General features: G+C 29.9%; 2 protein-coding genes across 3 annotated transcripts; both read left to right on the top strand.

Moving 5' to 3' along the window:
* Positions 1-3,493: 3,493 nt before the first annotated feature.
* Positions 3,494-7,299, top strand: LOC108479960 (shaggy-related protein kinase alpha-like). 2 transcript variants are annotated; one of them, XM_017782836.2, is made up of 13 exons: positions 3,494-3,708; positions 4,107-4,318; positions 4,423-4,515; positions 4,606-4,665; positions 4,776-5,048; positions 5,183-5,257; positions 5,723-5,779; positions 5,873-6,013; positions 6,101-6,151; positions 6,308-6,403; positions 6,486-6,569; positions 6,692-6,794; positions 6,889-7,299. In XM_017782836.2, exons 2-13 carry the CDS (start codon positions 4,205-4,207, stop codon positions 6,969-6,971), a joined length of 1,230 nt encoding a protein of 409 aa, XP_017638325.1. In that variant the 5' UTR covers positions 3,494-3,708; positions 4,107-4,204; the 3' UTR covers positions 6,972-7,299. The 2 variants fall into 2 exon arrangements, with proteins under 2 accessions (XP_017638325.1, XP_052879230.1); XM_053023270.1 differs by lacking the exon at positions 3,494-3,708 and adding an exon at positions 3,726-3,921.
* Positions 7,300-9,878: 2,579 nt separating this feature from the next.
* On the top strand, positions 9,879-12,765 carry LOC108477735 (polygalacturonase At1g48100-like). The gene is made up of 5 exons (XM_017780236.2): positions 9,879-10,798; positions 10,883-11,050; positions 11,185-11,229; positions 11,764-11,971; positions 12,060-12,765. Exons 1-5 carry the CDS (start codon positions 10,385-10,387, stop codon positions 12,644-12,646), a joined length of 1,422 nt encoding a protein of 473 aa, XP_017635725.2. The 5' UTR covers positions 9,879-10,384; the 3' UTR covers positions 12,647-12,765.
* The last annotated feature ends 6,873 nt before the right edge of the window (positions 12,766-19,638 follow it).

A 19,638-nucleotide genomic window follows, 5' to 3' on the forward strand; every position in this document is an offset into this window, starting at 1 on the left:
CTTTTTCAGCATTTCCGTTAAAAAAATAAATTGACTCTTTTTAAAAGATTAATGATCAAATTTAGCTAAAAGAGTAAAAATTAAATTAAGAAAATATTTAAATATTGAGGGCTACATTTAGATTATACAAAAAATCAAAATCAAAATATACGGACTAAAACCTCAAAATTGACCAAAACCCTTTTAAAAGTTGCTGGGTTTTTTTTTCAACCTAACTATTTAAAATAGTAATAATTGTCACTGTTAGCCTGCCTAGCCACCACTTGCATAAAATTTTCAAACTATACCCTAAAACCCTCAAAGGCTAAATGGTTTTTATTTTTTTCAATTAAATATCAAAATTTCAAAAGCTGGAAATTTTGGATTGAATCAAACGTTTTGCCAGATGGTCATATTTTGTAGGTATTGACTTATTTCAATTAAAATATTCAAAGGGTTCAATACATTTATTATTGCTTTTAAACTTTAACCTTTGAATGATTCCATTTTGGATTGTAAATTCATCCAAACCTTCATCTTTATCCATTTTTCTACTCTCCTTTGGATTATTAGGAATCTCAATTAATTGCACACCTAATTATTTTTAGTATTAACATTATTATTAGTGTAAGAAGTCGTGAATCCGAACATGTTAAAACGTATTAAGATGGATTTGGATGGATGGTACGTTTAATTGCAGTTAATGTAAAAACAGCGATGGCGGTGAGATTAGATACTATAGCATGAGACAAAAAATAAGTTAAACATATCGCATCCAATCGCTCATCTAAATTCACCCTTACTCTCCTATTTAGGAGATGGAGAGAAATTAAGATAGTTCTAAGTATTATATTAAAAATAGTAAATATGGTAAGAGATTAAAACGCGATTAATATTAAAAAAAATGATTTTATAAGCTTTTGTTTTTGTTGATAAATTGATAAGGAAATTTTAAAAATAGAAAAATAAAAATATAGAATTTAGTATATACATATTTTTAACTTTTTTATTTCAATTTACAGAGTACTTAGTTTAAAATGGAAAAAAAAAAATGCAGTGTGTGTAAAGTGGCAAAAAGGGCAGGCCTTAATTATGTTATAAGGTGGAATTTCATATTAAAGTCCAATCAATCATGGCCAGACACCAATAAAAGCTAAGTTGCAGATGGTAAAGTAGAGGGGTAGTCTAGTCAAATTAGCTCTTTCCTCGAATTATTTAGATAAATTGCAATCAAAGAATATATATTTCAAAACTCGTCCTTGTGATTTCATGGAGAGAAAAATATTATTCTCGACTTACCAAACCATTGATCTCACAATCCTTAAGAGATATATGGAAAAGGGTTTCTACTGGCCTTACTAATTCATCACCTTTCAGGCTTGACAAAATTGTTCATCTATGGGGTAGAATGCTTGATTGGAAGGATTTAAATCGAGTTAATCTTCTATTAATAACTCCTCTCTTTACATAAGATCAACTATATAGTTCACATTTGGTTTCAACATTCTTCAAATTAAAATAAAGAGGTGTGCAACTCTTTGAGATAGTGTTATTGAAGTATTGGGAGTCAATTGCATCAAAACCGTATGTACAAGTGACTGACAAGTTCACCTTAATGGTAAAGGGTTTAATCCATGCCAACAACTTTAAACTTTCTATTTGGTCAAATCTATTCCCATTTAGTAAATGCACAACTTTCAAATAAGTTTATCATTAAAATTAAAATTATTAGATTTTAACAAAGTTTGCCAAAATATACATATACAAAATTTATATTTATTATTAAAATTTTCCTAACACTACCTATCAACCTGATTCTAACTTAGTTGTGAAATTATCAAAACTTATTATTTTTACAAAACAACAAACGTTATATTATGGGTAATTTTGTCTTCTTATATTTTTATGTAAAATCTAAAAAATACATACACTTTATTGAATTTGAGCTAATGTAGTCAATACCGTATCATGGCGTATTATTTTTATCTTGGTTATAGTACGTCTGAGATGATAACAATATATTGATGTACCGTTTCAGGTTTATCAACATTTAAAAATATTTTTACATTTATATATCTATAGTATAATTCTTTATTTCTCAATAAATTATCTATACATTTAAATATTTTTCATTATATATTTATAGTTTAATTTTAATAATTATATATTATTTTGGTAAATAAAAATATATATATATTATATACATGCACATATATCTATATAAATATATTTATATTTAAATATAAATTTTAAAATTATTAATTAGTTTCAATTATATAATTTAATAATTATGAATTTTAAGTGGTATTTGGTTGGTCGAACCTTACATTACTACCTATAATATTACATTTCATAATGAGATTATGGTGTTTGAATTTTAACATTCCAACTATACCATAATCTTACATTCTTGAACAATGTCAAGATGTCGTAATATATAGTGCAATCTAATTACGACTACTTTTTTAAGTTATGTAAGATTGGGCGAAATCTAAAATTACCCGTTATATTCATACTGTTTTGCAATTTATTGCATTGATTGTTAATGATCCGTTACTAATTTTATTAATGGTTTCAATTGTTTTATTTAAAAACAAAAACATCGTAATGATAATATTAATTATATTTTAAAAGAATGAGTATTTATATAATTTAATAATTGAGTTGATATTTTGGTTAAGTTATTCAATTCAATTTATATGATAAAATCAAGGTGTACTTAAAATAAATTTAATAAGTTATTATAATTTTATGACAAATATAAGAGTAAAAATTGTTGAACTTATAAAACAAAAATTTTATAGTAAGGACAAATTAATAAAATTTGTTTTTAGGTAAATTTACTTTCTAGACGAATCTATCAATTCAGCTAAATAAAATAATTTTATATTTCACTCTTAATCTTATTACAAAACTAATTTAAGATTTGGTTAATTAAACACACTCTAAATATAATTATAAAAATTTTAAAATTTTCATAATTGGATGGATGGACAAACTAATTAAGTTATCAGTTCGTCGGTAAAAATATTAAAATTTCCAATTTAACCTCCTAACTCATGGGTCAAATGGTATAATAACTTTCTTCGATTTGATATCTTGACTAGCTCTTGGTTCAATCGATCGAATTGTCTAGTTCAATTTAAATAATATTAAAAAATTAAAATAATAATATAAAAAAATAAAATTAATTTAAAATTTTATACCAATCATATAAATTAATATACATGAATACAAATCGATATTGACTGAACAGAATTTAAGACCGAAATGATACGTAATATTACCATTTCAATCAAACCAATATTTAAATAATATTAGAGTAAATAATATATGCGGTGGTGGGAACAGTTGGATTCAAAACTTGAAAGGGAGAGAAAGTTGAAAGTGAGGCCCACACACTGTGTTCGAAGTTTGAACGGTCAAAAAGGAAGACCCTACTTTACTGTTGAAAACCGAGAAAAAGCAAAATAAATATTGTAAAAATGAAAATTAAAAAACAAATATAAATCTTTCTTTTGACTGTCATCAACCACAATACCACCAACCAACACCTCCTCTCTTCCCTCCCCCAAAAAAAAAAAAAACTTCCTCTCTGAAAAAAAAATCTTCCATAAACGACGATCTTTATCCGCAACTTCAAAGATCCGTTTTAAGACCCGAATTCCCTGCCCGTATTTTCCCTCTCGTGATTCCACCTCAGTACGTACCGATTTCTTGACCCGCTCGGTAATGAATTTCATCCACACCTTTTTTTCTTTTTTGGTTGTGAATCTAATGGTTTCCTTGCTTTAATGTTAGATCGAAAATTTTTAAAATTTTTGTTAATTTTTTTGCTTGATCTTTACTTAATCTTAGATCCATCTTTCCTTCTGGGGTTAGATTTTTTCCGCCCTGCCGGAAAGGAAACATCTATAATGAACTTAAAGCGCTATAGTTAATGTACTAAGGAAGAATAACGGTTTGCGTTTGATTTCATTTTATGCAAAATCTGTAGCTAATATGTTTTTTTTTGGAAAAATTTTGCGTTAAAATTTTTTCTTCTTCTAAGGATTAGAGATTTCAAAGCTGTATTGTTGGTTTATGTGAGGATGAAACGTTGACATTTCTTTTTTATGTGTTTACAGGTAATTTTTTGAGTTTTTTTGGGGCTGTTTTTAAAAGGAGCTTGATATTCGACTGAGGATCTGTGAGATTATCGTTTTTTGCTTTTTAGTTTAGTCCGATGGCTTCTATAGGTATGGCGCCTACTTCTGGGTTAAGAGAACCTAGTGGGAATGCAGTTGGTGTTGATAGATTACCTGATGAAATGAATGATATGAAAATTAGGGATGACAAGGTATGTTGATTTGGTTTCATGGTTTCTTTGCTTTGATTCCATTAATTGGTTGTTTGATCTTCCGGATCGGTTTTCGGTTTTATAAAAGCTATTACTATTTGTAGGAAGTGGAAGCAACTATAGTTGATGGTAACGGAACCGAAACTGGGCATATTATTGTCACCACTATTGGGGGTAAAAATGGCCAGCCTAAACAGGTTAGTTTTATTATTTTCTCCTTGAAAACTATAGGGTCGGGTTTTTGGATGTTTGATGGTTTTCTAACTTAATCTTTCTTTCATTTTCAGACAATAAGCTATATGGCCGAACGTGTTGTTGGGCATGGATCATTTGGGGTAGTGTTTCAGGTACACATTAGTTTCATCCATTTCTTACTTGGTTTGAAGATATGTTCATATTTTCATATTTTAAGTTTGAGTTTTAGGTTTTGTACTAAATTATATATGTTGTATATCAGGCTAAATGTTTAGAGACAGGCGAAACTGTTGCTATTAAGAAGGTTCTTCAAGACAAGAGATACAAGAACCGTGAATTGCAAACCATGCGTCTTCTAGACCACCCCAACGTTGTCTCTCTGAAGCATTGTTTCTTTTCAACTACTGAAAAAGATGAGCTCTATCTTAACCTGGTGCTTGAGTATGTTCCGGAGACTGTCCACCGAGTTATCAAGCATTATAATAAGATGAACCAAAGGATGCCACTGATATATGTTAAACTCTATTTTTACCAGGTATCAGCTTGGTTAAAATATTCACTTTTCCTATCTTATTTCTACCTTCTTTTTTCTCTATGGTAACAAGAATCCGGGATACAGTAATATGCAAACCCTTACATGAAATTGGTTTTGTTTTGGTCTTAATGCAGATTTGTAGAGCACTTGCTTACATTCATAACAGTATTGGTGTGTGCCACAGGGACATAAAGCCACAAAATTTATTGGTATTTCCAAACAACTTGCTAAACGCTTTCCATTGGCAGTTACTACAGCTTTATTAGTTTTAAAATCTTAAATGATTGCCGGACAAGCATTGCCTGGAAATAGTTTGGTGGTTCACCGTAATTATAAATCCAAAAGGATCATTTGTAGTTTGGAAAGGGAAGATACAATCCAGCATTCTGAAGAATCTATGTACTACATTGTAACATGAAATTGGAAACTTAAGCTGAAGAGCTTTTGGATCTCATAATTTTAAAAAGAAAGGATCTGTAAGGTTATTGAGGCATTTATATCACCAATAAATTCGGTTAACAATATTGCCACCATGACATCCCTTGTTGTCATGACGCTATAGGTCATGTTATTTACTTTGAGGAGTAACTTAGGTTTCCAATCTTATCTGCTTATCATTTTGTACATATAAACTAAAATTCCTACTCTTATTAATACAATGATTCCTGTTTCAGGTCAACCCGCACACTCATCAGCTAAAACTGTGTGATTTTGGAAGTGCCAAAGTTTTGGTATGTATGATAGAATCTCAATTTTTTGTCTAGTCGCTTCTTCAGTCACTACCTTATTGTTCGTGAGCCTAATTTTGATTTTAACTTTGTCAGGTGAAAGGGGAACCAAACATATCTTACATCTGTTCTAGGTACTATCGAGCACCTGAATTAATATTTGGTGCAACTGAATACACCACAGCCATTGACATCTGGTCTGCTGGCTGTGTTTTGGCTGAGCTATTGCTTGGGCAGGTACATGTTTCCTTGCATATATTTTTTGCTTATTTATATGCATTTTCCCTTTATATTACTTAACAACTACTATTTTTGCGACTCCAGCCTCTGTTTCCTGGTGAGAGTGGAGTAGACCAGCTTGTTGAAATTATTAAGGTACATTTTAGTTCAATATTCTCATCAATAATAGTTTTATCATGATGTTATTGGAAAAATTAATGGGTAAAACATGATGGATGGTGGCTTTTATGTAGCCTATTGTTCCATTATGCTTTTCTTCCCTTTTCTGATTTATGTGGTTTGGTGCATCAGGTTCTAGGTACCCCAACAAGAGAAGAAATCAAGTGCATGAATCCTAACTACACAGAGTTCAAATTCCCCCAAATTAAAGCTCACCCATGGCACAAGGTAACTGGATCACGTCATTTTGTTTACTTTTTGAGAATTATATGCAACATATGGTATTGATCAATGTATCATCGGTATTCAGATATTTCATAAGCGTATGCCTCCGGAAGCTGTGGATCTTGTTTCACGACTATTGCAGTACTCTCCAAATCTGCGTAGCACAGCTGTAAGTATCAGCTGTGCTTTCATTCGATTATGAAATTCCCACGGTGCTATCTTTAGGTCAAGCTTACTATTTGCATTTTAATGTGCTGTCTTACGATGAGTGCTTTTATTTCCTGTACACAGATTGAGGCTTTGGTTCATCCATTCTTTGATGAGCTACGTGATCCTCACACCCGCCTACCTAATGGTCGATTTCTTCCCCCACTGTTCAACTTTAAGCCTCACGGTAAAACAGACCCTAACCAATACAACATCGATGTTTCTCTACTATTTTAACTAATTTCTTGTCAAACTGATGAGAATTGTTCCCCTTTTTTCAGAACTGAAGGGAGTTCCTACGGATATGTTACCGAAGCTGATCCCGGAACATGCAAAAAAGCAATGTTCCTTCCTTGGATTATAATGGAATAATATAATTCCTTTCTGCTTAAATCTTTGATGTCTGCTCCTTGCAGAAATCATGGGCTATTGTTGAAAAAAAGTAGTTAGTAAGCCTGTTTCAGTTATATGATAAAGAAGCCTTGTTAATGTTTATTTGTTCCCTTTATTAATATTTTTTTTCTATCAATATTTATGTTCTTTTTCTTTCTCTTTTTTTTCTTCTCCCTTTTGTAGAAAAAACAAAACTTGAGTATCTGCCCTTAAAGACCTTAATGAGTAATGTTGACCCTTTTATGACCAGATTGTAACAATATATTTGTTGGTTTCAATGTAATTTCCTATTAGTATAATTTAATTGATTTATGTTTTTTTAGGGGTTTGGTAGAGGTTGTAAATTAAGAGTTTTTGGCATAAAGATGATAGCATGAAATGAATCAATTTTGGGTTCACCATTGAGTTTTCGGCCTTCCTTGCACCTATTTTTAGATGATGCTTGTCAACAACAACAAAAAAATAAAAATAAAAAAATCTTGTCAATTCCAAGTTGAATCAAGAAACCCATTTTATTCGATCATAAATCAAGAAATTCATCTAATCTGAACTTGAAAATGATGTAAACAAATAACTTGAAAGAAATGGTTTCTTTTGATAAATTTAAAATCACAAACTCAAAATGATCTGAAAATGAGAATAACTCTTGCTCCAAATAATTTTTAAAATGTGAAACGATTTAATATGATAAATTGATAACAAACCTAAAACTCAAAATAATATAAAAATAAAATGATCTAAAAATTGAAAAATAATTTAAAAATAATTATGTCCCTAAATATAAAACCCGAATAAGTTAAAAGACTTCAAAATAACATAAACCCAAAATAATTTCAAAATGAAAATGATATGATGTTGAAATAGAAAGGAAAGGGTAGGTGTATGAAGTAGCCAAGTCTGAGGATGTACAAAAGGCAAAGCTAAGTTGTAAAAGCAAGGTATGTAGGCATCATTTGGAAGTTGAATCCTCAAGTCATGTCGAGTAATAATGTGTTGTCATGTTATGTCTCGGCCTAACTTCACCCTATTTTAATTCTCCAAGGCTACACAAACACAACTACAACCTTTTCTAGGAATCTTTTAAATCCTTAACAAATAAATAAAAGCATATTCTGTACAATTCTTATCAGCCTCATATCAATAATAATAATAAAATTTAAACCAAACTGTTGTATTTCGTAATCACATATATAGACAAAATATGATTCAATAAAAAAGGGGCACATATGCATGGAGAAAAGTACTTTGGGGAGTTAGTGGGTGGTCGTTGATTTTGGGGGCACCTTTTATGCTTTTTAAAATTAATAATACTGAAAGGTGGAAAAATAAATTATTTACGAAAATAAGTTATTGTAAATAGTAAAAAATAGTATCGTTAATTTATCAGTAACATTATTTATAAAAATAATATTTTAATGTAAATAAAATATTTTAATTCCAAAAGGAGTGTAGCAAAACAAGGGATCGGCAGTTCGGCACCCCTTTTTCACATGCCATTTTGTTAGTTTTATATTTATATTTATATTTTATAGTTTTATAATTTTATTTTATTTAATAAAAAGCTATGTTCGTTTAACTTCATAATTTTATATACTTTTTAATATTTTATAATTATAAATTTTGACTATTTAAAATAATGACCAAATTGATAAATTTTTATAAAATTGACATAAAAATATTAGGGTAAATTACTTAAATAGTCATTCAAATTTTGTAACAAGTTTATGTTCGGTCATCGAAATTTTTAATATTTATAAAAATGGTTGAATTGTTTTATTTATTAATATTTTATAATTTTAATTTTTGAATATTTAGAATAATGACCGAATTTATAATATGTAAATGTTGAGGACAAAATGTTTTGATTTTTAAAAATAGAATCAACTTGATAGAATGTGTAAAATATTAGGGCCTAGATTTATTATTATTCCAATCAAAAGAATACCACATCGAATTTCTATTTGGTGATCAAATATAAATTAACGGTGGAGTGATTAGAATTAAAAATTCACTTTTAAATGACAAAATAAACAAAAAAGAATTTCGGTAACTAAAATAACAACTATGACTATTTAGGTTGTTTACCTAAAATTTTTATATCAATTTCTTATTAGCCTCATATCAATAAAAAAAAAAACAAGCTGTTTTATTTCGTAATCATATACATATAGACAAAATATGATTCAATAGAAAAGGGGCACATATGCATGGAGAAAGGTACTTTGGGGGAGTTAGTGGGTGGTTGTTGTTTTTGGGCACCTTAAACTAGTGGCCCACCGCCCCCTGAAATCATGGTCCTTTCAAGCAGGGTTCACTGCATATGCCTTGTGGCTACGCCATAACCGACCAAGGTTCTAGCATCACTACTCAGCAAGGGAGGATTGGGGTACGAGGGGTAGAATAATCGGTCCGGTTTGATCAGTTTAGTTAAAAAAACTTAAAAAGAATTAATTTAATCAATAAATTTATGGTTTAATTTTTGCGTATCTTATTTAAATTATTTTAGAGATCATACGTTATGATCTTTCGTAGAGACTATCGATTGACCATAAAAGCATAATAATTTAGAACAACCTTAATAAAGAGAATGCCAAAGTAGGACCATTCGGTATGCACACGGCAACAAACCTAACCGACCATACGAAATAAAGAGAATATCAAAGTAGGACCATTCGATATGCACATGGCAACAAACCTGACCGACCATACTAACAGATTTACCTTTCATATTGTTAGCCAGGTGGAACTATCAAACAAGAGCACTTCTGTATGTGTAATTGTGTAGTTATTTTATCAACTACATTAATTTTTAATAGTGAAGGTAATCCGCATATGCTATTGCTTAAAACATTAGATTCCTCTGTAAACGTCTCACATTATGTAGGAATTTAAGCTGTGTTTTTCAGTTTTCCATCTCTGAACCAACAGGTTCTCGATAACCATGCATGCTCCACTCACATAAGGGATTATTTATAATTTATGTCTCAAAAATTAATTTCTTAGGGTTAAATTAAAACATTGATTGGTGACCAATAAAAAGTGAAAAAACAAAGTTATGGGAAGAACATGGGGTACTGCATGGGGGGAGGGCTTATCTGCAAACTCCACCACCACCACCACCACCACCAATACCTATATGTACATTGGTCGGTTTCCTCCTTCAAAACTCCATTAAAATAATTTAAAGTTGCTCATGTTTTTCTTTAATACTTTTTTTCCCACTATCTGTTTTATATAATACACTGCTCTCTCTCTCTATATATAGATTCATTCAGCCTTTCAGATCCACCATGCAAACAAGTTGCTCTAGAGTTCTTGAAGTAACTATAAAATTTGAGCTTTTTTTTTTTTGGGGGGGGGGGGTCTAAACTTTTTGGTTTAAAAATGGAGTATTCTTGTGTGTCTCTACTTATATTTTGGATGTCTTTGCTTTGCTTCTTGATTTCAACCCAAGGTAGATGGCATCATCATCATCACCATACCAAACACAAGCATCATTCTCACCATGATAAAATGCCTGAAATTTCAGCACCCCATGAGCCTTCCATTGCACTTGCACCCGAGCCCTCCGGCCCACCTGACGACGAAAACTCCGGTGTTTCTACTGAAGTGTTCGACGTAAGGAAATTCGGGGCGATAGGCAACGGTGTAACCGACGACACAAATGCATTCAAGATGGCATGGGACACTGCTTGTCAAGTTAATTCATCATCAACCATCTATGTTCCCAATGGTTTTTCATTCATGATTCAGTCCACAATTTTTACAGGTCCTTGTCAAGGTGGATTAGTGTTTCAGGTATTGAACATTGTACTTGTTTTGTTCTTATTGTCAGAGTCTCTTTTTTAAAAGGATTTTGATGATGGGGTACATGTTGTGAAGATTGATGGTACACTGATGCCACCTGATGGACCCGAGGAATGGCCAAAGAATAACAGCAAGCGACAGTGGTTGGTCTTTTACAGAGTTAATCAAATGTCTCTTCAAGGTGGTGGTGCCATTGATGGTAGAGGTCAAAAATGGTGGGATCTCCCTTGCAAGCCCCACAAGGTTTTTTATTATTATACTAAACCCTTAACCCTAAATTTTAGATTCAGTTTTTAACTTATTCGTCACTTAAGTTCAGTTTTTAACTTATTTGTCACTTAAGTTTATTAATCATCTTTTGAAATTCGACTGCGCAGGGAATAAATGGAACAACTTTGCCTGGACCTTGTGATAGCCCCGTCGTAAGTTGTCACACTTTAAATTATTTTAGGTTCATTTTTCCCCTTCTTTTAATCCTACTGAGTCTCGATTAAATTTAAAGTATAGTCAATTTAAAGTATAGTCAAGTTAGACCGGTAAAAGTATTATAAAGGCACATGTATTAGAAGTCAAATTGTATTTTTTCTTTTTTATTGAAAAAATAGACAAATTTATCCCTTTCATTAAATCAAAGAGCAAACTGATTCATATATTAAAAATTTCATCTATTTTTACTTTTAAAAAATTAGTCTTTGTACGTCGACATGAGGTACTTATGATATGTAGATGTAACAATGAAAATTTTAACTCAAGGGGCTGACCTTCATAAATTTTCTTTTAAGCCTTTTAAAAATATATAAAGTTTATGGTAAATTTCCATTTTAACTCTCTAAAAATAATAAAATTATAATTTAATCCTTATAAAAATAATAAAATTATAAGTTAATACAAATAAAAAATTTATAATTTAACTTTGGTGTCTGTACGCTGACATGGTTATCAAATTTATGGTGCAGGCAATAAGGTTTTTCATGAGCTCGAATTTGACAGTCCAAGGACTTAAAGTTAAGGATAGTCCCCAATTCCATTTCAGATTCGATGGTTGCCAAAATGTGCATGTTGAATTACTTCATATTACAGCTCCAGCCCTTAGTCCCAACACTGATGGCATCCACATTGCCAACACAAATGGTGTTCAAATATATAATTCAGTTATCTCTAATGGTATATTTGCTCAATGATCCCCATATATAAAATTCAATCCCTAAACTCTCGTTTCTCTAAATCTTAAAATGATCTTTTCTTTTCTCAGGTGATGATTGCGTATCGATTGGATCGGGATGTTACAATGTCGATATTCGGAACCTTACTTGTGGACCAGGTCATGGAATCAGTATCGGAAGTTTAGGTAACCACAACTCTAAAGCCTGTGTACACAATGTCACGGTTCGAGACTCGGTGATTAAGGTATCGGATAATGGCGTTAGGATCAAGACATGGCAAGGTGGGTCCGGGGCGGTTTCGGGTATAATGTTTGGCAACATTCATATGATAAGTGTTAGGAATCCGATTATAATCGATCAATTCTATTGCCTTACTAAAGATTGCTTGAACCAAACGTCCGCCGTTTATGTGTCGGACATACTCTATGAAGGGATCAAAGGGACGTACGATACCCGAAGCCCACCGATGCATTTTGGGTGCAGTGATTCGGTTCCTTGTACGAATATTACGTTGTCGGATATCGAGCTACTTCCAGCTCAAGGAGATATAGTATTGGACCCATTTTGTTGGAATGCTTATGGGGAGTTGGAAACACTAACGATACCACCTGTTTATTGCTTGCGAGAGGGTGTTCCTCGATCTATTTTGGATAATAAGGATATGGATCATTGCTGATGATTTAGAAACCCTTCATTTTAATGTATATTAGCTTCATTACATACATGTATTATATATATGTTAATATAATTAAAAGAGATGTTATGGATTGTGTTTCTAATTAATAATTTTATGATATTACTATATGGATTATTGGTCCGTATTAATTTCCATTTCTAGTTTGCATTCTTGCAAACTTATACGTACATACATACATACATGTTATGGTTTGAGTGGTTTTCATGCATGTTCTGGAAGCTGTGTCATGCATGGAAATTTGACAATGAGAACTTCAAGTTTGGTGGTGCATTAAAAGGAATAGAAAAAAAAAATCAGAATTAAATCGGTAAATAAATTGGTTAGAGCATTGGTTCTTAATTTGTTTTGTACGATTAATTTCTCTAGATTAAGTTAAAAATTCATAAAAAATTTAAAAAATAGAGAAAATTGGTTCAACGAATTTTCTAGCTTGCTTCAACTATTAAATAATTTGTTTTTAGTATTTTTCAAGTTCATTTTATAATTTATGTTTAGGGTTCGTGACTACTGCTTCCAATAATGTCGTCCTCAAGATTTGAATATGCATTTTCTTCTTAGGAGTGCAATGTACCTTATCACTATATCCAACACTTATTGATTGTATTGTCATGTTAAATAAATGACTCTCGTATTCTTAATTATTATCATACAACATGTATCGTCATATTAATTATGCTTAACAATATTTTAAACCTAATTATGTTAATTAATTAAATAAAAAATAATTGATGATAATAGTACATTAAAAATTAAAGCTTAGGGTTTGATCTATTAGAGTTAAGGGTTAGAGGTTAAATTTAAAGATTAGGAATTTAGATATAATGATGTAGGTTTTAAGGTTCAAACTTTAAGGTTGAAATTAAGATTTACGTTTTAAGATCAAGGTTTAGAATTAAAATTTTTAATTCTTAAAAAACAAGTGAAATTTTTTTATTCATAAAAAGTTTTGGGTAAATTACATCTAAGGATTAAATTGTTAATTAGTTTATATTTTGGTCTTTTCAACTTTAAAAAATTATAAAATGATCACTGAACTATCTGAAAGGTTTCATTTAAGCCGTTGAACTATTGAAAAATTTTTGTTTAATTCATTGGGTAATTAAATTTTTCTTTTTTTTTTTAAAAAGTTCACTAGCGAGTTCTAAGTGATGATTTAATGGTCGGACAATAGATTATTACCCATCGATGAGTAGAACAGTATCTTAGATCCTAGTTGATCTAATAGCTAGTGTCAGAGATTTGAGAAGAAAGCTGCTTAAATTTTAGTTCGCAAATTCTCAACATTCAAAATTGTTTCACGAAAAAAATTGAACAGTAGAAGAGAAGAGAATGAGAGCTTTCAATTGGTGCAAGTGGTGCAAACAGAGAATGCCATACAACAACAACTTTTAGTCCAATGACTTAAATGAAAATTTTTGAATAGTTCAATAATTATTTTATAACCTTTTTTCTAATTCAGTGACTATTAAAATATAAATTTATTAATAGTTTAGTGGTATGGAGTGTAATCTATCCAAAAAAGTTAATATTATCCTAATCAATGCTAATCAAAGTTTAAAAAACTCTCATTTTGCCTATTATCCGAATTAGAAATACAAGAATATTCCACTATCCACTTGTTCATGCGTCTTAAGGACAAAAAAGCTTTGGTAAACAATACAAAATCAAACTGCAAAAGTCAGTGTAGTAGACGAGATGAATCCAAATACAACATTATACTAAACCCTATAATTAGAGAATAATCAATAGCGCAAGTGGATAAATTTCAACAACCCTAAATTTGTCACACACACACATATATTCTTTTTGTTTTGGGTTAATATAGAAAGCTAAGCTAGCGTGGGTATTAAAAAGTGGAGAGACAAGGGTGTCCATGGCTTACAGCACGCGCAGCAGCTACTGTAATCATAAATAAGGAACCCAGTAGAGAGTATATGTATAAACTGTTGACTCCCCTTTAAGTGCTCTGTAAAAGTGGGAGGTCGGTGCATGGCCTCTATCCTTAATGTCTCACCTTTCTTTTTTATTTTCTAAGAACATACACATTTGAAGTATACCTTTAGTTTTACACTCCCCCCATCATAGTTTGGGCGGCCAAGCTCAGGAGTAGCTATTCCGGGGATTTGATAACTGTCACATTAGGTCTCAATTATCTCGTTTTATCTAAAATGATTCAAGGCACATTATAATGTCACTCTACTAACTCATGACACAAAGCTACTTGCCTCTAAACAATAATAACACAACATGTGAAACCTTGGAATAAGGATCCAGGGCCTAAGGATAGGGGACAAGCAACTTCTACCTTTTCTTTTCTCAACTTACCTCAACATCATCTTCTCCTCTCTTTCCACTCCGACCACATTATTTGGTAACTCTCTGCTTTGTCCAAAATAGGATGGATCGCTCATCTTCACTACCTATTCATCCTTGTATCAATATTGCTAAATTCATTATTATTCTATAGTTAGCATGCTATGTTCCATCCCTTGCCCAACTTTGCTTCAATTTAATTTTTACTAATTATTTTTAATATTTTTAATATTTTTAAAGACATATTAGTATTTAAATATAATTCTTTTTAAAAAATTAAACAAAAATATATGGTTTTAAAATAACACATTATTACATTTTAACCTTTTTTAATTATTTTATATATAGGTAAAATGATAATTTTATATAGTAAGCGGGATAGGGTGGGGCAAGCAATTACTATAATCACACCATACTCACTATTCAAAAACAAAGATCCCACCCCACATCAACTTTTCAAAAAAAAAATCACTCCAATCAACATAGATTGATTAGAAATCTATCAAACGATTCAAATTTTGTCATCGATTAGAATTTTAAACTTATTAAATACATAATTTAAGAGTGATTTGTTTCTTATTAAAAATAGTGAAGTGTTAGACCAAGTTCAAATCCTAGAATCGATATTATTGGGAGAACTTTACTTGAATACTATTTCAACTTGAACAATATCGTGCTCAAACCGTAAATAGATGAAAACACCTGTTATTACAAAAATATAAGGTAAAAGTGTCACAATTAAGTACCATACCACTACCTTATAGGCCGGATCGTATTGTTTGGTGTGGAAAGCATAGTCTAATAATGTAATCGTTGATTCTTCGAGACTTTATCACTTTAAGGTATTTTTCTATCAATTCGAATTCAAAACTTTCTATATATAAGAATTCACTTTATAACTATGGATTTCAAACTCGAAGACACATTTTAGAGGGAGAAAATCTTAAAACAATAATAAAGTATAGGGGAGAATGGGTAGGCAAGTGGGTTTTTTTTTTTTTCTTCCAATAATTACAATGGAGGGATTATGGCATGCAAGGAAGGCTGCTTAAAGCTAACCCCCCAAAAACAAACCTTAAAACAATGGAATCTGTCAAACTCCACTATAAGGCACTAACTATGTCTACTGACATGTCTTTTTCATGATATAATAGGTCAAAATTTTTTACTAGTCCTTATACTTTTACAGCATTTGAGATTTAATCTATCTACTAAAAGAACTAAAAATTACATTTCCTACCTTTTTTAGTTCAAAACCATAGTCTAATCTTTAAAACCATGGTAATTTTCTTAAAAGAGTCATATAAAAGTAGCTTAATCAACATATCAAGCTAATAAATTTTACGAAAAATATAAGGGATATCAATGATTGGACTAGATTTTAGATAATAGTAATAAGATTTTTTTAACTTAATTTTTCAGCACTTATTTTTTCAACAGTTTATTAACCATAGCCTAAATTAATAACATATGGAACAATGGTTAATATCTTTTCCTGAAATCTTAATAAGGAGTTTAAATTATGTTGTTGTAATATTTTCTCATTTTTTTGGCATTATCATAGTATTGTTTATATCCATTTTATGATCCATGAAAATAATTTTTCTCAGGGTTCGCGATTGCCTCTCTCAATAACATCGTATTTAGGGCTTGAATGTGAGTTCTCTCTTTGAGAATGCAATGTGTATAGCCTATTTTTTTGGGGTATAACTAAAGTATCTTTCATGTTCATTTTACAATCTATGAATAAATTTTTCGAGATTAATGACTATCCCTTCTAACAATATCCTCTCTAAAATTTAAACCCAAATTCTCTCTCTAAGAATGTAATATATCTTACCACTACATCTAATATATTCCTTCTCTATTTGTGGCTTAACTTTGTACGAAAAAGAATATATATTAATTGGCAAATTTCAAGCATATTGTACTACTACTGTTAGCCTCTCCGGCGCATAAGCATGGAAAGCAGAGCCTAAGGATGAGGGTTCACGTTTCATATTAAGTATATGTTAATAGACTCATTATGTTTTTCAAAAGCTTGGTATATATATATATATATATATATTTGATGCATTAAAATATAAAATAATTTAAATATAATTATATTAAATACATGATTTTAGACAAAATTTATTTTGAATATGATATGTCTTATGAGTAAACATAATCATAAAGCAATAAAGAAATATTGAGTTGATTTGGAATCTATTTGGTCAAGTTGGTCAGTCTACTTTTTGTATTTTGGGTCACCTAAATAAATTTAGTCAACCCAAAGCATAAAGTGTATTTATTACTAAGTATGAGTTTAGATAGACAGCGTAATTACTTGCGGTTAGTATAAAAATAACGATAACGGTGAAATTAGATATTATAACAATACTGTAACATGAGAGAAAATGTAAGCCAAACGTACCGCACTGTACATCCAAACTCACACTAAAACTTCTTGATGAATCTAGTGTTCAAACTGGTTTGATAGCTCTATAGACTTGACTTAGGTTTAGTTAAAAAAAATTATTCTCTAAGTGAGCCACAATTTTAATATAATTATAAAAGTATAAAAATATCAATATGAAATTTTATTTTTTTAGAATCGAATGACTCAAGAATGAGTTCTGATTCGAGCCTGGAAAAATTTAGATTTGGGTTGCGTTCCAGCCTAGCCCATACATACATCTACTGAGCATTCTCTCTCGTGCCTTATAAACCAAAAACTATCACATCGTATTTTTATACATTACTTAATAGGGGTGAGCAAAAAAAATCCATCAAAATTGAAGTATTTGGATAGAATATGGAATGTTATTACCTAAAATCGAATTGAGTTCTATTTTTATTTAATATATAAATAATTTTAATTTTCATGATACGAAAATAAATTTTTATATTTAAAATAATAAAAATAATTTAAAATTTTTAAAATTTTATTGGTTTTAGAAATATTTATGAAAAAAATCTTGAAATTTTATCAAATCTTATTCAAAAGCCATAAAACAAAGATTATTTTATCAAAATAAGTGTAAAAATAAAAAAATTATATGAAAAATCGAGAACCGAACCGATATCACCCCTAATACTTAAATTACCTATAACTATCCCTAAAATCCTATAATGAAAGATATTACTTGCTTAAGCACATTCAAACACGAAGCTTGATCAATCCTCCCTAATCTCGACTCTTAAGAAAAAAAATCCGTCCCAAACTCGAACCCAAAATTTAATAGGAGGCATGGCTCCGTCTCGACCTGATATGAATTTAATTTAATTTTTTTTATTTTGAAGTAAATAAGATTAATTTTTAATTTTAGACTTAAAACTTAATATATTTATTTATTGAAAGCAAAAACTAAATATATGTATATATTAGGGGCTATTTTGTAAATATCCTAGGGTAGGGCTGGGTAGTTTTACCTCAAACCCGACCGCTACCCAACTCGATTATTTTCTAATTTCACCGACTCGACCCACCTCGAACCCAATTTTCAAAAAAAAAAAATCTGACCCTAACAAGTTGAGTTTGGGTCAAAACCTATCGGATTCAAATATTTTACTATTGCTAATTGCAACGATAATAGTGCCACCAAACTAGAACTCAATTCACATTAAATTTTAATTAAAAAAACTATTTTTAAGCATGTGAGGCTTGTTTTATTTATTAATAATATATATAGATTTATACATTATTAATTTATTAAATATAATTTTATATAAACAAATTTTGTGGAGAATCGGGGTTTTTATGTTAATAATACGAAAAGTTAATTACGAAAAAGAGGTGGGAAAGAAATTATTTTATAAAAATAGGTGATTTTGAATTGCAAAAAATGATGTGGTCTTCCAACAACACCTATAAAAATAATATTTTAATTTCAAAAGGCTGTCGCCAAAGGCCACACTCCTTTTCACATGCACATTTACTTTTCTTTTACATATTTTTAGTTTTATATTTATATTTTACATTTTTATAATTTTATTTTTATTTAATAAAGCAAGCTAAGTTGTTTTATTTTCAAAATTTTATAATTTTATAATATTTAAATAATATTGATAAACTTTTGATAAAATTGATATAAAACATTAGGGTAAAATACTTAAATAGTCACTTAAATTATTTAGCGAGTTCTTATTTTAGTCATCGAAATTTTTAATATTTATAAAAATATGGTTGAATTGTTTTATTTTTAAATTTTAAATTTTAATATATATTTTAATTATAATTTTTTAATATTTAGAACAATGACCGAGCCAATAATGTGTAAGCATTGAGGATGAAATATATTTAATTTTTAGAAATAGAATTAACTTGATAGAATGTGTAAAATATTAAGGGCTAAATTTGTTATTACACCAATCAAAAGAAGGCCACATTGACATTCTATTTGGTGACCAAGTACATTTTAATAGTGAAGTGACTACAATTGAAAATTCACTTAATGGGAGTGGCGAAATTAACCAAAAAAATTTCGTTGACCAAAATAGGAACTCACTAAAAAACTTGAGTGACTATTTAAGTAGTTTACCCTAATATTTTTATGTCAATTTTACCCAAAAAATTATCAATTTGATCATTATTCTAAATATTCAAAAGTTATAATTATAAAATAAGAAAAATAATAAAATTATGAAAATAAAACAATTTAATTTCTTTATTAATA

The sequence above is a fragment of the Gossypium arboreum genome, chromosome 12, assembly GCF_025698485.1.
Source record: "Gossypium arboreum isolate Shixiya-1 chromosome 12, ASM2569848v2, whole genome shotgun sequence".
In the NCBI taxonomy this organism is placed as follows: domain Eukaryota; kingdom Viridiplantae; phylum Streptophyta; class Magnoliopsida; order Malvales; family Malvaceae; genus Gossypium; species Gossypium arboreum.

Bases quoted from the DNA above. Each gene is read 5' to 3' on its own strand.
- LOC108479960 (XM_017782836.2), top strand. From the start codon at position 4,205: ATGGCTTCTATAGGTATGGCGCCTACTTCTGGGTTAAGAGAACCTAGT. The intron at 4,319-4,422 runs GTATGTTGATTT...TACTATTTGTAG, and splicing joins TGAAAATTAGGGATGACAAG to GAAGTGGAAGCAACTATAGT. The intron at 6,014-6,100 runs GTACATGTTTCC...TTGCGACTCCAG, and splicing joins CTGAGCTATTGCTTGGGCAG to CCTCTGTTTCCTGGTGAGAG.
- LOC108477735 (XM_017780236.2), top strand. From the start codon at position 10,385: ATGGAGTATTCTTGTGTGTCTCTACTTATATTTTGGATGTCTTTGCTT. The intron at 10,799-10,882 runs GTATTGAACATT...CATGTTGTGAAG, and splicing joins AAGGTGGATTAGTGTTTCAG to ATTGATGGTACACTGATGCC. The intron at 11,972-12,059 runs GTATATTTGCTC...TTCTTTTCTCAG, and splicing joins TAATTCAGTTATCTCTAATG to GTGATGATTGCGTATCGATT.